The sequence below is a fragment of the Saccopteryx leptura genome, chromosome 9, assembly GCF_036850995.1.
Source record: "Saccopteryx leptura isolate mSacLep1 chromosome 9, mSacLep1_pri_phased_curated, whole genome shotgun sequence".
NCBI lineage: Eukaryota > Metazoa > Chordata > Mammalia > Chiroptera > Emballonuridae > Saccopteryx > Saccopteryx leptura.
The window spans coordinates 13,438,161-13,461,486 of NC_089511.1; the positions used below are offsets into that span (position 1 = coordinate 13,438,161).

Sequence of the window (23,326 nt, forward strand, 5' to 3'; positions counted from 1 at the left end):
GTTCTAAGAAATCAGGAGGATAAAAATTATACGAAAGCTAAAGCTAAGACAGTAGGGCATGACATTCACGTTAGTGCAAGAGCCTCATTAGCAAACAGAACCAATGCACAACCTTAGGAAGATGAAAATCTTCATGATTAGTCATGCCTCTCCATGATCAGATTGTTAACAATAATCAGAAGAATAAGAAAAAGAAAAAGGTAGCTACCGTGTACCAAGCACCTAACATAGAAAACATACTGTGCGAGGTACTTTTCACACATTCTCTCATTTAATGCAACATGTAAAATGGCCAAATATGTTGCAGATGAAAAAAAAACTGAGCTCAGAGAGGTTACACTAACTTTTCATGAGCAGATGGATCTGGGGCTGAGACACGACTTCGCCGTTTTGCTAGGCTGTGACATCTTGTGGAAACTGAAGTTATTAAAACAGAGGAATGAGATCCTGATGTAGAAACTCAGCAGAAGGATCATGACAATCATGAAGGTGATAAGCTCCTTGTAAACAGGGAGCCTGATGCATGAAAGAAAGCTTGGAGCTGAAGAGATAAATGTCAGAGATCAGCATTTACCTAACATTGCAACTTTTACCCTAACCTCTTGGAGTCTATCAGTTCCTCATCGGGCAACTGAGATGATAACTGTATGGCCAGTAGCTGCCGCCATCATGGCCATTCACATGCAGGTTCTCATTAGATTGAGGCAGATGGTAGAGAAACAGTGGAGCCAAAAACTGGTGGGCCATTCCTTTATTCTAGCCTTGCAACCGGCCTAGTAAACACACACAGGGCTCCCAAAGCCACTTACACATTCTCCAAAGCACAACCAAGAGAATTTCCTCCAGTTTTTCTTAGAATCCAAGGCCCCCACCAGTCTCAGTCGCCTCTGGTTCCCCATCTGCACACCTTCTCCTCTCTGCACAAACTGGCTCCTACTTCAGCACCCTGCCATCTTGGCTTCCTTCTTCCTCTCCTCCTTCTCTGCTCTTTGCAGATTTTTCTCGTGCGAAACTCCTCCTCCAGCAAACGTTAGCATAACAGTGGCCCTTCCCAAGCAGGAAGGTAATTAGCAATTTCACAGACCAGCACCATTTTTAACAATAAAAGTGAGCAAATTCAAATAACACAAATTTCACAAACTCATTTGCCCCAAAAAACACCTAAGTTTTAGGGTTGTTATGAGAATGAAATGAGATGATGTGTGCAGGGTGCCAGGTAGTGATTTTGATTTTCGAGGACTCTGGAAAAGGTAATGTACATACATAATAACATTGCATGCATTTCTGATGTTCATGCTATGCTCATGTGAGATACTGTAGGGACATGCATTCAACGTTTCTTTAGAAAAAGTAGTCATAATGAATCACTTCCATATTGTGGAAATGCGTGGCTTACAATAGCTCAGGCTTTACCTCTTTGGGTTTTCAAAATGTAAGAGTCAACTAGAAGAACATGCATTTATTTAGCACCCACTAGTGTTATTAGGTGGTTTTATAAGTTCTAAAAATACCGCATTTCTCCATGGATAAGACACACCTTAATTTTGGGGTCCGAAATTTAAAAAAAAAAAGAAAAGTATTACATAAACTTATTGAACTCAAGTTTTATTCATCATAAAATTCATACAACTCCTCATCACTGTCAAAACTCCCATCCATTAGCTTGTCCTCATCTGTGTCTAATGACAAATCACTGTCTTCAACATTGAGCATAAAAACAAGGATGAAAAAGAGGGAAATGCAAGTAAAAAAATCTAGAAACCACTGTATAAGATGCACTGAGTTTTGAGACCTTCAACTTTTCCAAAAAAAGGTGCATCTTTTGATACACAGATACCTCAACACAGATACCTAAGAAATATTTAGCACGTACCCACAATCGGCCAAAACTGAACAGAAAGAGGTCGCAGCAGATCTCATGGTACAGAGCAGAGATAAAACCCTCAGCTGACATCTGAGGTGTGAGCCGCCTCCTCATTCCTCTGGGCTCAGTTTCTCACATGATTGTTGAGAAAGGTTAACATAGTTTTTCTTGTGTAATACTTGTAGGCGCTAACCTTATAGTGTTTTCAGAAGCAGTGATAGTAATTCTAGTAATAACTGTAGTTATGTTCTGGTGAATGACAATTATGATAATTAATATTTTTATTCTCATTATTATAGCTAACAATTACATAGATTCTAAGTAGTATCTATTTCCTAGCAAGTCATTGAATGTTTTCTTTTTCTTTTTTTTTTTACAGGGACAGAGAGAGAGTCAGAGAGAGGGATAGATAGGGACAGACAGACAGGAATGGAGAGAGATGAGAAGCATCAATCATCAGTTTTTCGTTGCGACACCTTAGTTGTTCATTGATTGCTTTCTCATATGTGCCTGGACTGTGGGCCTTCAGCAGACCAAGTAACTCCTTGCTGGAGCCAGCAACCTTGGGTGAGCTTTGCTAAAACCAAATGAGCCCGCGATCAAGCTGGCGACCTTGGGGTCTCGAACCTGGGTCCTTCCACATCCCAGTCTGACACTCTATCCACTGCGCCACCGCCTGGTCAGGCTGAATGTTTTCAATCACCCTAGATAGTTAAATGACACCCCACCAAGGTCACATAATGGTAACTTCTTTGCACTTACGTTAGGGAAATATTTTGGAGTCAACAACATAAGCAAAGAAGAAATACAGAAATTTTACATGCAGACAAATATGTCCAGTTCTGAAATTTAGCAAAATGACTTGGATCAAACAGAGAAAATTAGATTGGAATACCAGATGTGACCACCTACGTGGAGAAGATAAACTCACACAATTGCTCAGCCCCAACCCTATGCTTAATTAAAATCTGCTTAGAGCTTATCGAATAACAAACATACTGGATGGAATTTTCACTCCATCTTGTTGACTTGGGATTTCTGGGTTAGGATTGAGAGAGATGGCTATCAACACCTTTGAGGGGATAATTTAAACCTTGGAATTGAGTGAAATCCTCAGTGACATGAGCAAAATACAGTGTGTATGTGTATGTCTGTGCGAAAATCAACGGCTGCAAAGATTTTTCAGAAAGTTACCCCTTGGAGACAAATAGCCCGAGGTAAATACACAAACTATACATTCTGCTTTTGACTGCAGGCTTAACTTGTCAGGGATAATGATTTACATAGTGATCCTCTCTCTTCCTGCCTAGAAAGTTGCACTAGCTTCAAGCTATGTGTTCTGTTAAGAGTCAGGAGGAGAGAAAGCTCTTCTGATTTCCAGCGGGTTTTATTGTCAGTTCTGTTCCAGGGGTGATGTGAAGCCTGGGTAACGCAGGTGAACTGGAAACAGTGTTGCTGCCGAGAAGATGAGAGGATATTAATTTTTTAAAATAGATAAATTTATTTGAAAGAGTTACTGCCACCCCACTATTGCCGATTTCTCCCTTTTTTCTCCATGGTGAAGGTTTGTTTGTGTCATCCAGAGCCCTTGATCAAATCAGCAAAGGTCCTGGCACATAGGAATAAATACATATATACTGCTCACAAAAATTAGGGGATATTTATCACTTCATATTCATTTTGAAATATCCCCTAATCTTTGTGAGCAGTATATGTATCAACTTTCATCCAATTGTTTGGTAGGACTTCAGAATAGCAAGCTAATCAATTGCATTGATCCTGAAAGTATAAAGTAAATAAATCTATGAAATGCCATATTAGTTTCAAAATTCTCCTGTGTGTGTGCGTGTGTGTGTGTGTGTGTGTGTGTGTGTGTGTGTGTGTGTTTGATAAGATGATATAATGTGAACAACTGTAAACTTCAACTTGTTTTGAAGAGAAACTATACGCTAGGAAAGTTGAGGGGCAAAATTTAATGGCAAATATATTGATGTGTGAGATCTGATTCAGCAAGTTTCGACTGGCTGACCTTAGGCAAATTACACAACTTCATTAAGTCTGTTGATGGCTACAAATTGAAATGTATTACAGTGTGTGCCTCATATGGATTTTGTGAGCATTAAATAAGTTAGGCTATGGTATTCACCCAAATGCTGGCAGAAAACTGTTCAAAGTGTTAGCTATTAGTGTTACTATATATTAACTACCATCGGATTTCCTGAGGTCTTTCTTTCTTTCTTTCTTTCTTTCTTTCTTTCTTTCTTTCTTTCTTTCTTTCTTTCTTTCTTTCTTTCTTTCTTTCTTTCTTTCTTTCTTTCTTTCTTTCTTTCTTTCTTTCTTTCTTTCTTTCTTTCTTTCTTTCTTTCTTTCTTTCTTTCTTTCTTTCTTTCTTTCTCTCTTTCTCTCTCTCTCTCTCTCTCTCTCTCTCTTTCCTTCCTTCCTTCCTTCCTTCCTTCCTTCCTTCCTTCCTTCCTTCCTTCCTTCCTTCCTTCCTTCCTTCCTTCCTTCCTTCCTTCCTTCCTTCCTTCCTTCCTTCCTTCCTTCCTTCCTTCCTTCCTTCCTTCCAGAGAGGTCTACAGAATGGCAACGCCTGTGCTATCTGCTCTACAGAGGGACCTTCTCTTTTAAAATGCCTCATTTTCATAAAAACAAAAGTCAGGGAAAATCTTAGGTGAATGCATAATACAATTTATCTCAGAGAATGAATTTAACCATCCCTGTATCTAAAACACAATTAACGAAAATGTTCTGCCCAATAATTACACATTAGCAGGAATGTTAATTGTTTGAGTAGAAATGGGGTTTGGGTGGTACACATGTGTGGAAGGGGTGTACAAATGCTTAAATAATTACCCATCTCAAGTTACATTCTGCTCACTCTTTATAAAAGGTGCCAATGAATTCGCTTCTACTTCAATGATTACTTCAAATTATAAATTTTTATTTTTACCAGTTCACAAATTGGAAGATCAAGCCTTTTCGAAATTCTGCACCAAAAAAAACAGCAGTGCAGTTCATAGCACTGATTTACTGCCACGTAATAGCTTTCTTCAAGCGCGTTTTAATACTATTCCTTTGATGCAACCTCCTTACCAGGTGTTATAGATTTATTATTTCACTGCAATTCATATTATTATGATGGTGGTGATTCTATATCTGCATGCCAAGAACACACTGTCATGCCTGACTGTATTCCTTTTTCCCAGGGAATCATTTTTACGCCCCCACAGCTCAAAGGACAGTGGTCCTTCTGACAGGTCGATGTTCCTCTCTGGGTGGTCTGCAAGGCGGCAGACAGACCTCACCGCCAACGGGGAAATCTGTGTTCGGCACATCCATGCTTTGTCTTCAGGGGAGGGGGGACAAAAACCCAACCCCTTCCTTGATGCGTTAGAGCAGTTCTTGCGCTGACACTTTTGATAAGATCTAAAGGGAAAAAGCCAGAGCCTAGTGGAGCTCGCCGACTAGCAGGACAGGACCAGAGGAGTTTGCATTCGCCAGGGCTCTCCGAAGTCTCCGGTGCTGAAGTAGGCATCCTTTTTTGGTCCACCTCAAATGTTCTTCTGGGAGAGAGGTCTCACATGCAGACTTTTCCTTCCCCATCACATCGCAGGGGAGCCATCCCAGTCCTGCAGGTTTCCTTCGCAAAGGCAACAGGGCTTCTTAGCCAAGCCCTGGGATGAAAGCATCTCCCGGGTCTTGCAACCCTAAGGGACACAGCGATGGCCACCTTTCCCCGCCCAGACCCAAGCCTGGTGAGCAAGCCTAAAGAAAGACCCAGCTGCCACGGCCTGCCTCTGGCTTTAACAAAAGAATTCTCCACTGTTCTTCTTGCATCTGGGGCTTCTCAACCTGGCCCATGCATCACCCAGCACCGGGGGGGGGGGGTGCTAGGCTGTATTAAGGGACACAATCTTGGACAACGTGACTCTGAGAGCTCACAAGGCGGTGTGTGCTTTTGAAAGTTCCATTCAATAACACCCTCTGGAAGCTTGTCTCTTATTAACCTTCATCCTCAGTTTGCATTTGTCATTGTGAGTCGCAAAGGAGTCCAGTCCCTGGATTTAAGAGATTGCACAAACCACACGACTGATGGTATCCTTCAAAGGTAATCTCATCCGGGTCTTTCCTACCTCACAGCGGTGGCAATGTTGCAAGACTTTGGAGTCCGTGTCTTCAGCAGCCTGCTCCATAGTGTGATCTGGAAGTGTGGTCACCGCCACAGACATCCTATTAAAGGGGAGATGCCACCTTCTGCAAGCTGGGCAACTCATGGAAGACTCTGGGCGGGCAGTGTGGTCTTTTTGAGAAAACACTGAACACGGTATCAGAGAACTCGGTTTCCAGCATGGATCCAAGATCACCTCAGTTCTCCTTCGAAGCTCTCTGGGTTGTTGGGACGAGCCAGAGAAACACTTGGAAATGCAAATTGTGTTGTATAAAAATAAGAATGGCTCCCTGTTCCATAGGAACGTAGCCATGTGCAAAGAACAGAAGGAAGAAGCAAAGGAAGGGAGAAGGCAGAAAGAAGCTGCTTCCGCATCCCAGAGCCTGGCCCCCACTGTACTGACCATTCTGGGACGGTGACTCAGTCTCTCCGAACCTGAGTTTCTGTATCTGTTAAGGGGACATGAGGGTGATATTAAGATAGCCTATCACCCAGTTCAAGTGAATAATTTTTTTTTATATCTTGACAGGCATGAGGTATTTAGGAAGCATTAGTTCCCCTGGGTCAACCTATCCATATTCAACCTCCACCTTGCCAACTCTTTCTTAAGCCATTATGTCTTCCAATATATCTGTAAAGTAAAAAAATGGAAGACAACCTCAGCCTTCTCTATGGCCCTTATAGATAGATTATTTAAAATTAATTGCATAAGTTAAACTTTTATACTAGAAATATACATTCTAATAACATGGTGACATTTTTTTTCTTCTAATGTTTCAAAAGCCCATTCCATAATTTGAGAGAGTTTGTGAAGAGGTTAACCTGTTCAAGGACTTACCCATAATCCTTTCCTACTTCCCCACCTCCTTAGTAAACATCATGTACTGCATAAGTTTACTGCCATGGTACAGAAGTATGAACTGTATGAGGATTTCCTTTAAAGACTCGTTATTAAATTATTATGCTCCACATCTGATTTGAAGTAAAAAAGATGATGATCTAGTTTCTAGCATCCACTGCAAGAGAAGTCTAGAACTTTGAAAGCCAAGATGCGTTTCTGGGAATATTTAGACGAAAGATCATCATGCTTTTTGGTATGCTCAAATCGTTCTGTCTTCCTGCCTGGTCCTGCCAGCCACAAGTTATCCAGCAAATGCCATGTGTCAGAATCAGCTGCACTCCTTTTTAAAGAAATGGCAGATGTGTGTGATCAGAAATGTCATGAAAGGATACATAAGCCCGTCTGTCCAGGGGCTAAAGGAGAATAAGCTTGGGCCGAGTGAACCATCTCTCAGTGGACTCCAAATCCACTCCACACAGATTGTCTCTGTTTGCTTTCCTCTCTTCATTGTCACGCGATGCCCTTTTTTATCTCGCTGCTTCTGATCCACTGTGTGTTTCCAAAATTCTGGGCTTCTACGGAATTTCTCACTTTCCATGTCTTCAGTGTCAAGGCTTCATTCTTCCGTTGTGTCATTTGTAAAGTGACTTTCTCTCTGTAGTTCACAATTTCTGTCTCTCTCTCTCTACTTGCCACTCAGCCCTGTTGTTCATGTTTCTTCCACCCTGTCTCACCATCTTGTTCTGCTTTTGTGCATTTGCGGTCAGGGGCTGGGGGTGGGCATGTCTCCATGTTTATTACTTCGTCTTTCTGCTTGCTTTCTCTAACTTGTGGAATGGAGGAAAAGCTAGGGACCTTGAAATGCACTCCCCAAGCACTTGTGGGGATGTGGACTATGGTTTCAACTATAAAAAACAACAACAACAAACGAACAACTAAGACCTTTGCATTATGAATCTAATGACAGGAAAAGCCGACGAGACCAGAGAAACAGTGGCTGTGATCAATAGGACCAGCCATTGCAAATGTCTAATGATTTCTGAAAACACCTCACGAGGCTGATTATAAATGTTCCTGCAAAGGCAGGGACATAATCACAGGATGAGTTCTGTCAAAACAACACTGCTCTAAGGGAGGAATAATAGGACACACGTGTGCGCGCGTCTGCATGCGCACGCGCAGACACACGCGCGTGCATGCACACAAGAGTAAGACAGAAGGAAAACTGCAATGAAAAATTCATTTATTCTTTCAGCTCCCCAGAAGCACATACAAAAATAAATAAATAAAAGCCAAGAAAACTCCACTGTAAATAACCCTGTCACATTCCAAATAAAGCCACTGAGTGGCTAGGGAATCTGACTTGCTTTGAGGAGTCACAGGATTTAGTCATTTTTAATAGCCATGTTTGCTCCTTCACCAAATTACATTTCCTCGGAGAATCTGCTAAAGGAATGGGGGTGGAAGGGTGGGGACTCTTCCCTGTGCCTAAGTGCAGCAGTAGCGAAGGACAGGACCCGAGCTGTGCAGAGGAAGGTCACCAGGAAAAGAGCTGGGAAGGAAGCGACAGAACAGGGATTCACATATCCATTTGGAAAAAAAAAAAAAAAAAAAAAGACTCTTGGAGTTGGAAGAGGCACCAGGGAAGTCCCAGCAGAGAACTGAGGAAATGACAGATGCCACCTCTGAAGCCCCTTGGGTCGGGTCCTCCAGCTCAGGTTCCAAGCATCCTGGGCACTGTGACTCGATCATTCAGCATTAACACAATTAGTTCAAGGACAAGCTTTTTGGCTTCTCTGAGATCCTGCCTGTGTGTTCAGGATTTGTACCTCATTTCTCTCCTCTGTTCCCTTCTCCTTTCTGCTGTCCCGGTGATTCTCAGTTGAAGAGGGTCCCACCACATTGCCCAGCCATGGCCAAAGGTTCTGGAACTCTCTCACCTCATGCTATACTGCTCAGAGTAGTTAAGAATTATGCTCAACTCAGAGAAAAGCTGGGGTCATTTCAGTCGGGTCACCTAAGCAGTGAGGATTTCCTGCCATCCAAGGTGTCAGTTTCCTTGTCTGCAAAATGGAGATGAAACCCTTCTGAATATGTTGAACGCACACAGCAAGGTGCCCAAAGTGTTCAACAAAAATGTTCTCCTCCTGCTGTTCCTTCTTTGACGGCATTTTTCTCTTACGTCATCACCATAATCATGTCAAATGTGTGATTTAAAATGAGAAAGCGAAGAAGACAGTGAGATACTCTGCTAGTTGCTGTGCGTTTGGAGCAAACTCCACAAAGAATCACTTTGTCCGTGGTACTGGGCTCAGCTCAGGGCCAGACTGAGAAAGTTTCATCTCCCTACAAAGGGAATAAAAGAGTTGCCACGTGCATAAGTCTCAAGGACATTTTTCTTGTCTCAAGGGGTTTATATCCTGCTCTGACTCTAAGGAGCAACATATATAAAGATGCAAGCCAAGAAATCGCTGGAACAGCTTTGCAATTAGACAGCGCTAAGTGTGCATTCAGATCTCAGTAAACCCTTTCCTTTGGAGTCATGAGACCAAACCTTGGTTTACCTCAACGAGTCTTACTTTTCTTCTCTGCAAGCTAGGGTGGTAACCCAGCTCACTGAGAACCGCCCACCTGGGGTTCAAATGAGATGACGTGTTGCCATGGTTACTGAAACATCCTCTGGGGATCACCGTGCCCAGGTTTGACTCTTGGCTTCCCCATTTCTTCAATATTTGCCTAACCTGTGATCTCTAATGCAAATAACTCTTCCTTCAGTGACTCTCCTCCCATCTGGCTGTGGAAACAATGCTAACCAGAAGATTGCTATGAGGACTGAACAAGCAAACTTCAGAAAGTGTCTACTGTAAACACTTCATAGATATTATCCATTTATTTGGGTTACTTAAGACCTCCTTTCTCCCCCGCCCCACTACCTTAATGTGCCTGGATAATATTGATTTCGTGGCCTCCGCCCTATATTTATGGGCCATAAAGGTCTGTACAAGGCACGTGGGCATTTTAGGATTTGAGAGAGACAGATAGAGATCTATGCATTTCACGTTTTCTTCCCTGCTCTTCCCCTAATATTCCTCAGCCCTCCGATCAGGCTCATGTGGACTCTGCTATTATCTCCTGTGGAAGCCCAGTGCCCAGTGACATTTGCTACTCTTCAAATTTCAGAGCACATCTGCCTCATTGTGGTAAATACATGCAGAAAAAAAAAAAAAAGGAAAGAAAGAAAAAGAAAGTTCACGGATCAGAGCAGCAAAAGTTCATGTTAACCCATCAAGCTTGGAGGGTCCACAGGGGATTGCCTGTACCTTCACCTGCAATGACAAGGAGTCCCACTTGCAAATTGGTGTCACTGCCTATGGCGTCCTGCACCAACCTCATAGGGTTCAAATGAGATAAGCAGCGGCTTCCACCAAAAACCTTGCCTGGGGCTCTTCCAAACTCCAGGCCCCATGACATTTGTCTCTGAGTGGTATTCAATATTCACTCAGCCTGGATACAGAGAGCAAAAAGCTTGATTCATGCCCTCCTGGAACTGAATGCTGATGGACTGAGTTCTTTAAAAATACAAGTTTTTATCTGAATGCTTTCATGTGCACAGGCATGACCCAGCGAAATCGTCAGAAGGCAGCTTCTGATTGGGCAAGTCGGGGTCCACAGGCAGTGAGCGGAATGCCACTTCTCTCAGCGCCTGCCGGGTGTCACTGCCGCCAGCCGGCAGACCCGCACTCTGAATAACAGAAATACAGGGAGTCCTCCCGTTACTATGACACAGTTCCTTTCCCACAACAGTGACGTAACCTGAATTCTAGTGTAAGTCAAAACATACCCTAACACGAACGGGACACTTGTGTTTTTAACAGTCTAAACTGTGGTAGGTGCGGTTACTGGGGGACACCAACTCCCTCACCCATACACCACGTTACTGCGTAGTCTTCCGTGGTGCAACCAAACCAGTTCTCCTACAAAGCCCCAAAGTAGGACCTAACGGTGTAAGCCAGAACACTGAACATCTCAATTTTTTAAAGTTTCTATGGAAGTGAGCATCATAAACTCGAAATGTCATGTGTTGAGACTATTGTAGCCCGAGGACCCCCTGCAGAGTATAGTACACTTCTCCTCCCAGAAGTAACATCTGAATGTTCCAAAATGAGAGGCGAGGCCGCCAGAGCGGATGGGAACACCTATCACATTTTTTTTTTTTTTGGATTTTTCTGAAGTTGGAAACGGGGAGGCAGTCAGACAGACTCCTGCATGCGCCCAACTGGGATCCACCTGGCATGCCCACCAGGGGGCAATGCTCTACCCATCTGGGGTGTCGCTCTGTTGCAACCAGAGCCATTCTAGCGCCTGAGGCAGAGGCCATGGAGCCATCCTTAGCGCCCGGGCCAACTTTGCTCCAATGGAGCCTTGGCTGTGGGAGGGGAAGAGAGAGACAGAGAGAGGAAGGAGAGGGGGAGGGGTGGAGAAGCAGATGGGTGCTTCTCCTGTGTGCCCTGGCCAGGAATCGAACCCGGGACTCCTGCACGTCAGGCCAATGCTCTACCACTGAGCCAACCGGCCAGGGCCATGTATCACATTTTAACTGAACATCTAGATCTTGGAATGTTGACTAGACTATCTTCACTGTATTCTTTACTGTATTTCAAAATACATGAAGATTCAGCTGGAACCAAAATTCATGACCAAATTAGGCCAAGGTGTGGGGGTTGGGGGTGGTGGTGCAGGAATGCACATTGGGTAAATTTAAGTTAACTATGATGGAAATAATATCAATATATATAGATTTTTTTAAAAAATGCTGAGATGTTAAGGAAACTACTGTTAATGCATGCCTGACCAGAGCTATGTTATAAAACTTTTATCTTTCTTAAATAACATAATTCCATAAATAACTTTTCTGGGTTATTCTCATTTATTGAAAGGTTACAAGCAACATGCAGGCTGACTATATTCCTTAAAGTTTCTAAAGATAGGTCTCCATTTCAAGGCCAATATAAAAATCTTCACTTCTGGTTTCTATGGGTCAATCCCATGATAATGAAAGTCTTAGTTTAATGTGCCTTTAGCAGTAGAGCTAGTAGGCTCTGGCTCTTCTTATCAGCTTCATAGTTGGATAAAAAAAGATTAAATTTTATAGCACTTTAATGTATTAATTGATGAGACTGGCCTTCCAGGTATGTAATATGGGTATAGTTAAAAAAAAATAGATTCTATTTACCAAATGAGTTTCACATTAAGTAATGGTTTCACATTAAGTAATTTGCTATGAATAAATGATACTCATTTTAAGAAAATTAAACAATATAACTGTCATTTATTTTACTCCCATTTTATTATGTTTTGTAATGTAATAATAGCATATCCTAGAAAATGAAATGCAAAACATTACAAAGAAGAAAGACCTGATAATCTAATCACATATTAGAAAAAATAGTTTTGATGTATTTGTATATTTTCTTACAAGTTCCCCTTTGTTGATTTGTGGTACAGTTATTAATATGAATCGATATCAGAAATTAACTCATTTTGTTTTTAATGCGGGTTAAATGAATATCATTTATTTATTGGATATATTCATATATTTGTTGGGGTTTTTTTTTAACAGTAATATGTTATTTTCAGTTGATGATATTTTTACACCAGAACCAGAATGTAGTGGTTATAGATATAAGGATTCTTCTCCCATTAGTTTTTAAACTCAAGAGTATTGGCACTATGTGTGTATGGGGAGATAATCAAAAAAATCAAATAGTGAAACTTGTAGAATATGAATGATCACAGTGATGGGCCCATAGGAGTTCATTATTTTTGTAAATGTTTGGACATACATATTTTTTTCATGTGACATTCGTATCTTAATAGATATGGGTCAGGTACTCTGTTCATATCACACTTGCATTTTTAAATTATATTTTATACACATTTTATATCTTGCTTCTGATAGTTATTCAGTTGCAGTCATGTTTCCATATTATAAAACGTAATAACTGCTGACGAGTCACGCTACCCTGTCATGTGACAGCTCAGTGACATCTTCAGAGTTGTGTGACATTCGTTTGCCCAACTCTTCCCCAGGAGCTTTGGCCTCAAATCTGTGATAGGAATGAATTGATTCGTTTTCATATTGACCACCTTATTGCCATTTAATTCAGAAAGTAAAGTCACATCGTCCCCTATAAACGTGACTACTACCATTTTATTTCAAGTTGGGAAAGTATCTGTCTCAATGAGATAACCATTAGAGAACCGGCAAAAAAAAAAAAAAAAAAAAGGCAAGACAGGCTCTTCTGCAAAGTCTGGGCAAATTTAGTTTTCAGGGCATCTACAGAGATAAGCACAGAGTATCTCCACGCTCCCCTGGCCCCAGGGTAAGGAATGACATGAACAGAGTGGGCGCTCGGCTACAGAGAGATCTGGTTAGGAGGTGACTTGGGATGTACCCACATAAACTCAGCTAACGACGGCACGTGTATATGTGCGTGTGCATGTGTGTTTAGAGTTTCCACTGACTTACAAGCCTACGACTACTCCATTTAGTTACATCAGCATCAAAAGATTCCCAGCAGCTCTGGAATGCCTGCTGTTCTGCAGTCGGGACGTTGGGCAAGAGGCAGACGGCCCTACGCTTTGGGCCAGACCGAGACACGCAATGCTGACTTACTTTCCTGCCAAATTCTTGGGGCACAAGGCTCGGTCTGAGTCGGCAGAAGCTTCACGCAACTGACAGCAAACCGTTCTCGCAAGGCTAAGGGTAAAATTTGGCTGTGGCCGCAGAGCCCGGCGCTCTTAACATGCAAACGGCCAGCGAAAATAATGGCATGTCGGGTGCAATTTTCTTACTGGTCGCTGACATAGTGTAATTATTTGGCATTCCGTGTCCTTCATTCTAAGCACCACCCAAACAATCTCCAAGTTACAGGAAAGACGGGAGGTTAGAAGGTCAAATTTAAAGAGAGAAAATGAGTCAGTGCCTTGGAGGGAGAGAATTATAAATAGATGTGGCATCACCAGCGAGAGGGATATCCAAATAAGGAGCTGCTCACAAGCCCAGGTAGGAGGAAAAAAAGGGGGAATGGGAGCCCAGCAGTTTATGTAACGCGGAGGATTTATGACAGATCTCTGACCACCTGGACAGCAAACCGGTTTTTCCCAAAATAAAGCAATCAGAGGAACCACAGCCACAGAACAAGAGCTACAGGAACTTGGACTGAAAATTGGTAGGTGTCACACACAATTATTTAATACGACATCCCCCCCCCCACGCACATTGTTCTATAGGGATTTGTGTCTTTAATATAATTCTGTAATTCACTATACAATTACAGGTGAAGACATGCGGCCAAGAGAAGCTGTGTGAGTCTCTTCTGGCTACTTTACGTAGCAGAGGAAAAGAAGAAGCCAGAAGGGCCAGAGATCCTTGTCTCATGAGGCCCAAAAGATGCCAACTGCAGTTGCCCATTTTTCCGTGACCGGACCCTCGTCCAGCTGCTCAAACAATCCCTTACACATGTAATCTCCTCCGTTGGCAATGCTCTCTCTACACCCCTACATCTTGGTTCACCTGGTTATGGCTTCTTGGTTCGCAGTTTATTACCTTCAGGAAGATTCCACCACTCCGCAGAATAGGGCATCTTCCATTACATGTGCTTCTAAGAAGCATAGTCCTTCATTTCAGAGTACTTATCTCCATGTGAATGGGATATTTGTTTTCGTGATTATATATTTAATGTCTGTCTCTCCCCAGGAGCCCATTAGTTCTATGACAGAGGGCATGCATTTGTTTGCTCAGACCTGAGAATCCATAGGTAACAACGCTTAGCAAACAGGAGGTGCTCAATAACTATTTAGGGAACGACTTGAAGGATCATCTTTGTGACTCCCAGGGAAGGGCTTTCAGGATGGCACCAAGCTGTCCCTATTAAAGAGTCCAGGCACATTTCATTACAATGACACTATATTGGGTCTTGGTGGCAAGAGTTATAACAACCACCATGGGTATTCCCTCTTTCCTTCCTAAGTCCAGAACAAGTAAGCATGTAGGTTAAAGGGTCCCGTGCGCCACCGTACTCTCTGCCGTTACTGGCAGAGAAAGGCAACGCTGCAGGCGCTGGGCAATGTGGAACGTTAAATATTTCTGTGTTTATGGACAGGCTCTGAACCATCCTGTTAACCAGAGAACTGGAGGCAGGAATGGTGTCCGTTTGGCTGGTAATTTTTTTTTCACAGGAATTCAGAAAAAAAGATTCCTCATGAACTTTGGGCCGTAAGCATAAGCATAAGTTTGCAGGTAGATTGGAAAATAATGAGATCCTCTTCCTACACTGCTTCACGCCACTGGGTAGGGGGACAGCCACCACCCAGGGCATCCTGCAGCCTCTACTCGAAGAGTGGTTTTAATAAGTGTCCACTATCACTTGCCCAAAGAAAGACTTTTAAATTCAATATATAGAAACAATGCTTAAACTACCGAAAGGGACAGAATGAAAGCAACTCATTGGCTTCTTTACCGAAAACAGCCGTTTGCATTAAATCTGGTGGAATTCATATTTGTTTTATAAATTTCTCCATTATTTAGGTGAGTTATTAATTCATTTATTCATACAAAATATTACTGAGCACTTCCTGTATGCAGGCAATGTTCTAGGTCCTGGGAATATATAATGAAGAAGAAAGGAGACCAAAAAAATAAAAAAAAAATCTATCTTTATAGCATTTGCATTCTAGTGAAAGACAACACATCCACACCATAAAGAATAGAGAATGTGAGATAACGGCCATCAGGAAGAAGAAAAAATAAAGCACAGTCAAAGGATATGAAATATTGGAGAGGGGATAGCTATATTTCAGGCAGAATGGGACAGGGAGGGTTCCTTGACAAATACAGCTTTCAACGTCATTTTAATTCAACAGAAAATACACAGGCTTAGATTGCTCCTGACCCAGGCGATCCTCCGTAGTCCTACCAGACCCCTGTTATGTTGCAGAAACTTTCCTGTCCAGCTGGGGCACCTCCCTTCCCACGCTCCCCACCCCATCAGGTTTAGTGACAGCCCCCCCTTCAGTATACACCTAAAAATCACCTTCCCCCAGAGTAACCTACCTGGACTGATTGGAAGAGCTCTTTTTCCTCCCCAAGCTAACACCCAGAAAAATGGCAAAGCCGGTATGCAAACGCCTGGAGAGCACAGCTCTGCAGATGAGCTCTCTCTCTCTGCATCTAGCTGCCTACCAAGATAGTAAACACAGACAGCGGATGCTGAACGGGTCTGTGCGAGGAGTCAATCACTCAAAAACGGCTCTGCCCTCGAGCTTGAACTCAGTCTGCAGGGCCCAGGGCTCCCACCATGGAGACCCGCGGGAGGGCCTTTGAAAGAGCAGGTACGTTCAGAAGTAACTACGGCTTCTCAGCCAGTTCCCGGGGAGAGGCAGGGTGAGGAAGCGGCTTAGAGCCGGAGACAGAAGAGTGTGCACGGAGATAAAACGCTCTAAAGCACCGGTGGGCACCCCGATACGAACCGTCCCCCCCACGCTCGGCCTGCCTCGTCATCAGAAGCCGCCCCCTGCGCTGTATTTTGGGCTTCGCCATACAAGTTTTTTTTTTTTTTACAAGGCGAAACGGTAATAATTCAGGAGCAATTTTCTTTCAGGGGAAACGTGTCTAATTGGAAATGTTTGTGGAAAGACGTTCTTCTGAAAATAATAAGTTTAACTCTGATTGAGCAATTGTTTGGGAATTGGCCAAGGTAAGAAGCAGGAAAAAGGCTAATTCATAAAAATAGCCGTGGAGACGCAGGAGCATCTGGGCTAGTTCAGAGTCCTGGGGGTTCCTTAGCAGCGTTTCTGACATTCCAAGAAGCATGCACTTCTTGAGCCTTATACTAATTCACCAAAGAGGCCACATGTCTCTATTACTTCATCTAAAGAATGGAGGTGAAATGAGTCATCGGATTCCATGAGTCCAAAGCAAAGCCCAATTTAATTACTTTTCCTATTCTGATAAAAGGGGAAAGTTCCCCTGGGCATAGCATGCTTGTTTATTTATATCATACAAGATCCCATCACTGTGATATACCTCCATAAAGAGTTAACCAGTACAAACAGGAAGAAGATATCTACCAGTTATGCGTGTATGAGAAACTATCCCGAATTTCACACTGTATGGAATGACTTGCTTTAAGGCTCGTTAAAGAAGTTCCGACTACCCGGAAAGCAAGAACTTAAGAACTCTGCATTTTGTGCTCAATAACCCTTATGTTCCAGTTATAGTTTATACGTGTGGCACCTAGTTACTAAGGTATAATAGGATATGGTGGATCAAATTACGGCCTTGGGGATCTCCGATCTGATTCAAACTCAGATCACTGACTAGCTCGATGATCTCGGTGTGCTTCCTTCATCCACCTAAGTCTTCGTTTCCCCATTTACAAGAAAAGAGAAATGATATTGGCCAGGAAGCCCGTATTCCAAACCCGCTGGGCCAGATGTGTTTTGGAATTCAGTTTTTCACATTTCGAAACATGTTAAGGTATAAAACCTGTAAGGTAAGGAACAACCCTCTGCAGGGTTTGGGGCAGCACCCTGTCACCACAGACATTAACATTTCTGCTGGGAAATATTTGAACAGTCACGGTAATGGGATGCATTATGACTATAAATAGATCCGAGTCAGTTCTGCTACCTGAGTTTGTATGAAGCATACCAAAAAATCGTTGAGAGATTTTTACATTTTGAACTTATGAAATAAAGATATACAGATATGCAGATACACACATACATCTAGAAAGGAACTATTGTTAGAACGGGATTAGGCTCACAAAGTGCTTTAATAATAGTACTTAACGCTATAATAAAGAACACCCAATACTGGCCAGAGCGTGAGTTCCTTGAAGACAGGAATCATTGGTTTGTTCATTGATTTGTCCGCATGTGCCTAAAAGAGTGTTGGACCCACAGAAAGGGCTCAGTAAATCATCTTTGAATGATTGTAGCTCCTCACCCAGGTGCCCTTTGTCCACGTAGCACTACATGAAACGGGCAAACAATCCTTGAAGAGGCTCAACTTGCCCTGCAAGGCAGAAGCAGGCAAGCAACCAGAAGTTCCCAGCGGAACACAGAGTTAACGTCAGTCTTGAAGATCAACATTTAATTCCCTTCCTGTTTCTCTTTTCAATCACTCCATTTGAGAAACGAATGACATTGGTGCGATTCACGTCTGAATCGGACATACCAGGGAAATCAGCCATTGGCAGCCTCCTCATTGGTATTCTACCTACGGTGATGGTTGTGTGTCAAAATTAACAGAAAGAAGCTTATGAGCAATTCTGAAGAATAAACATGGACAGTCTTCAATAACCCACATTGTGAGTCTGGAGAGCAGGTAGCACTTATCTACCAAGAGACACTGTCTAACCTGCCAATGACAACAACACAGATGCAATTCTAGTCTAACACATGCACGCACATACACCACCACACCACTACATGCATGCACATACACCACCACACCACTACATGCACGCACATACACCACCACACCACTACATGCACGCACACACACCACCACACCACTACATGCATGCACATATACCACCACACCACTACATGCATGCACACACCACCACACCACTACATGCATGCACATATACCACCACACCACTACATGCATGCACATATACCACCACACCACTACATGCACGCACATACACCACCACACCACTACATGCATGCACATGCACCACCACACCATTACATGCATGCACATGCACCACCACACCACTACATGCATGCACACACCACTGCATGCATGCACACACATGTACCACCACACCATTACATATACACACATACACCACTACATGCACACACATACACCATCAACCACTACATGCACACACATACACCATCACACAACTACATGCACACACACCGCCACACCACTACATGCATGCACATATACCACTACATGTGTGCACACACCATTACATACATGCACATACACCACTACATGCATGTGCATACACCGCTACATGCACACACATACACCACCACACCACTATATGCACGCACATACACCACTACACCACTACATGCATGCACATACACCACCACACCACTACATGCACACACATACACCACCATGCCACTACATGCATGCACATACACCACACCACTACATGCACACACATACACCACCATGCCACTACATGCATGCACATACACCACCACACCACTACATGCACACACATACACCACCATGCCACTACATGCATGCACATACACCACCACACCACTACATGCACACACATACACCACCATGTCACTACATGCATGCACATACACCACCACACCACTACATGCACACACATACACCACCACACCACTATATGCATGCACATACACCACCACACCACTACATGCATGCACATACACCACCACACCACTACATGCATGCACATACACCACCACACCACTACATGCATGCACACACACCACCACACCACTACATGCATGCACATACACGATTTTGACTCTATGGATCGTGTTTCTTCTGACAATGGCTAAGCTAGGTTCCTGTTGCCAGGGTTTTTGGATTCCAGTACGAAATGCTAGGAAGCATGCCACGCAAGGAATTCCCCTTTCAGAAGCCTAGGTGAATGATTGACACAACAAACAAAGACACACCAACAAAAGGAGAAAACTCTTCCTGAAACAGGAGACACAAAATAACATTCAAGGAATCAAGGTGGTGTAAATTCCAACTGAGGAAAAGAGGCGTACCTCTTCCAAGCGCTGTAAGAGAGGAGGTTTGGCACACAGACAGATACCCTGTCTTAAAGGAGAAAGACACTCTTATCTGTGTAGGGGTTACACCGGGCGACTGTATCTATGGTGGTGGGAGGCGTGCGGAAGATGACCTGCACCCAGATGAGCAGTCTGTCCGCATTGAAAACTGTTACCGTGAGATTATCCATATCCCTAAAGACACCGATAGGTGAACAACCCAACCATCTAGCCAAAAGTACTTACAACCAAGGGTCTCAGCAACTGTGACAAGTCTGACGTTAAGATTGAAAGACAAGGAACAGGTCTTGAAATTGGGATCTTAAAAAACAGAGCTTACCCGGCCAACGAGAATGGGTTCGGGTCCAGAAAACTCTTCCAGGACAAACATTTGGTTCCAAACCCAGCCTCTTTTGGAGCGGTTCAAAATCCGCTGTTCTTCACTCGGCCTGCTTAGTTCCAAATGGGATCCACTCGTTAGAACCGGAGACTGATTCATCGGAGCCGTGTGCACGCAAGGGGGGAGAGTAATCCATAATATTACTAATGGAGTCCAGAGATCCAAGAGCATTTCCGCTAGCCGTTCTGGCATGGTCCCACCAGTTAAGCAAATCACCACGAAAATGAGACAATTACTTTTTTTGCCTCCGGTCTGCAGCCATCCAATTCATCATGCAGGGCTGAGCACTTACTTACAGGTCTGGCACATGCTCATAGTGCAGGCAACAGACATCGTCTAAACAGTGTTTCTAGGACCAAGATCCATGGGTTCTCCTTGTCATTGAAATTGCCTGCAAAAGAAAAAAAAAGAGGAGGAAGAAAGATTTCCCACTGAAACAGGTTTTTAAACAAAATCACTGCTTTTCAAAATCAGGTACTAGAAAGTTTCTAAAACTCTTGAGTTAAGAAAGTCGAACTGAGGAATCAGAGCAAGTAGGCTAATAGGTCCTTTTATTTTTTTTAAGCTTGATTTAGATTTTTTTTTTTTTTTGTATTTTTCTGAAGCTGGAAACGGGGAGAGACAGTCAGACAGACTCCTGCATGCGCCCGACTGGGATCCACCCGGCACGCCCACCAGGGGCGACGCTCTGCCACCAGGGGGCGATGCTCTGCCCCCTCCGGGGCGTCGCTCTGCGCGACCAGAGCCACTCTAGCGCCTGGGGCAGCCACCAAGGAGCCATCCTAGCGCCCGGGCCATCTTTGCTCCAATGGAGCCTTGGCTGCAGGAGGGGAAGAGAGAGACAGAGAGGAAGGGGGGGGGGAGAAGCAAATGGGTGCTTCTCCTATGTGCCCTGGCTGGGAATCGAACCAGGGGCCCCCGCACGCCAGGCCGATGCTCTACCGCTGAGCCAACTGGCCAGGGCTTGATTTAGATTTTATTGTTAATGTTTTATCTATGTTGCTTATCAAAAATTGTTTTAAATTCAATAATAGAAATGTGCTTTTCCCTCCCTCCTGTTTCTCCCCTCCCTCTCTTCCCTTCTCTCTTTTCAGCCCTTCTACTCTCTTTTCTTACATTCTTTTTCTTTCTTTTTTTTTTGCAAGAGAGAGAGACAGATAGACAGGAAGGGAGAGAGATGAGAAGCATCAACTGGGAGCTGTAGCACCTTAGTTGATTGCTTTCTCATACGTGCCTTTTTGGGGAGGGGGGTTCCAGCCGAGCCAGTGACCTCTTGCTCAAGCCAGTGACCTTGGGCTCAAGCCAGTGACCTTGGGTCAAATCTATGACTCCATGACTCAACCTGGTGAACCCGCACTCAAGCCGGCAACCTTGGGGTTTTGGACCTGGGTCCTCAGCATCCCAGGTCGATAGCCTATCCACTGCACCACTGCCTGGTCAGGCTCTTTTTTATTTCTAATGCACAGTGGGATGCATGTTCATGAAGCCCTCTTGTATTCTTGTAGAGGTTGCAATCCTCTATTTTATTCTTCCTTCCCTTTCTCCTTCCTTCCTTCCTTCCTGCCTCCCTCCCTCCCTCCCTCCCTCCCTCCCTTCCTTCCTTCCTTTCTCTACCAGTTTAAAGATGGGTTCTAGCTCACTTTAGGCTGAACTATGTGTGGAAACTAGCCTTTAGTGGTTTTTTAAAAAAACTTATGAATGAAAAATGGGAAGAAAAATGTACCCCAGTTTTACAGTCTGAGCTGCCACAACCCATCAGAAAGGACAGTCCCATTTGGGGCGCAGAATGCAATCCTCCACCAGGATGCTAGTAACAAGGGAATACAATTAGAGCGCTCCCAGAGAGCAAGGCTGTAATGTCCAGCGTGTGTGCTATAATCAGGACAATGTCAGGACTCCCATTCTCAACGTGCAGTTGAACAGGAGATTTAAATTATGAAAAGCTCCTTTGGGAGTAGAATATGGTAAAAAAAAAAAATACAATTTTCAATGGCAGGGATTCAGAAAGGGGTGGGCAAGAAAAATCTCCATTACCTTGGGTGTCAAATACATTTTTTTGCTCACCTTCGGCGTGGCTAAACGGGTTTCTTCCCTCTCAAAACAATTATTTTTTTCAAAGAAATAATGTTCGCTGCAGATCCCAGAGAGAAACCTTGCTGAATTAAATGGAATGGGAAAATCATTTCTCAGGAAGCCACTGGGAACAGTCTGGCCCGGGGAATTGGTAAGGGGGTAGGGAACCTCCCGCTTCCAGGCCCCGGGTTTGCTCTGTCTCGGTGGGAGAGCAGGAAGGGTGAGTCAGTGGCCTGAGCGAGACCAGCCACAAAGGGCAGTCGCCGATTCTGCTGCCAAGTCAGGCAGCATCTGCAGCATCTGCTCCAGTAGGACAGCCAGCGGTATCACCCTGCTTGTCACATGTGACCCGGCCTCTGCTCGATCCCCAGGACTCTGGGCCGGGAAGCAGCTGCGTCCGGGGGAGTGAACACAGGAACCGCTGCGGGCAGCAGCTGGTTTGGAAACTGAGGACAGCGTCCTCTACCGTCCCTAGAACAGCAGCACCCCCCGGGGAGGTGGAGCCTTCCTTTCCAGCACGTTTTCATTGAGACCCTTTCTCACCCCAGAATGGGAACAGACCCTGGCAGGCTTCAAACTTAAAATTCTAAAGGTCTTGATCAGAAACCCCAGAATAGTCAGATATTTCTGAATTGCCAGTCTGCGTATCTACTTCGCATTCATCGCACATCCACTACGTGCTGTGATCTCTCCCATTTGTGAGAGCTATCCGACCTCGCGGGGCCGGGACAGCGCTGAGGAAGGGTGACAGCATGCCACAGAGAGTCTGTGGTGGAGGCAGAAGACCCCGGGTTCGAATCCCCGCTCACCCGGCGGCCCCTGTAATGACGGAAGACATCCTGAAGTTCTCTGAGCTTGTCTCCTCTTCTGCAAAATGACAGTGACCATCTATGTCTACTATCCAGGCAGGAGGGTGATTCAGAAAAAAAGACCCACGTAAAGCTGCCAGGACCCGGGAAGCGCTGGCTGCACCAGGAGGGTGGCGTGGTCGGCCGTGGACCCTGCCCTCCAGAGCCTTTGGTAAGACAGTGGAACGAGGGAGCGAGGCAAGGCGGTCAGCGGCGTGACCTCTGCGGTAGAAGTCAGCAAGGTGCTGGCGTGCCACAGAGGCCGTCAGCGGTCCTCCCGAGTGGGGACGGGAGGTGACTGTGATGCTGATGAGGACAGGGCTAGAGCACTGTACAC

The 23,326-nt window shown here is 44.2% G+C and overlaps 1 protein-coding gene across 1 annotated transcript in view; it reads right to left on the minus strand.

Annotated features, from left to right (window-relative positions):
• The window catches only part of CDH8 (cadherin 8), a 354,528-nt gene that overhangs the window by 317,650 nt on the left and 13,552 nt on the right, over window positions 1–23,326 (minus strand). The window contains exon 2 of the mRNA XM_066349106.1: window positions 20,009–20,459. Within this exon, the coding sequence (XP_066205203.1) occupies window positions 20,009–20,260 (252 nt within the window). The 5' untranslated portion in view covers window positions 20,261–20,459. The remainder of the gene's footprint in view (window positions 1–20,008; window positions 20,460–23,326) is intronic.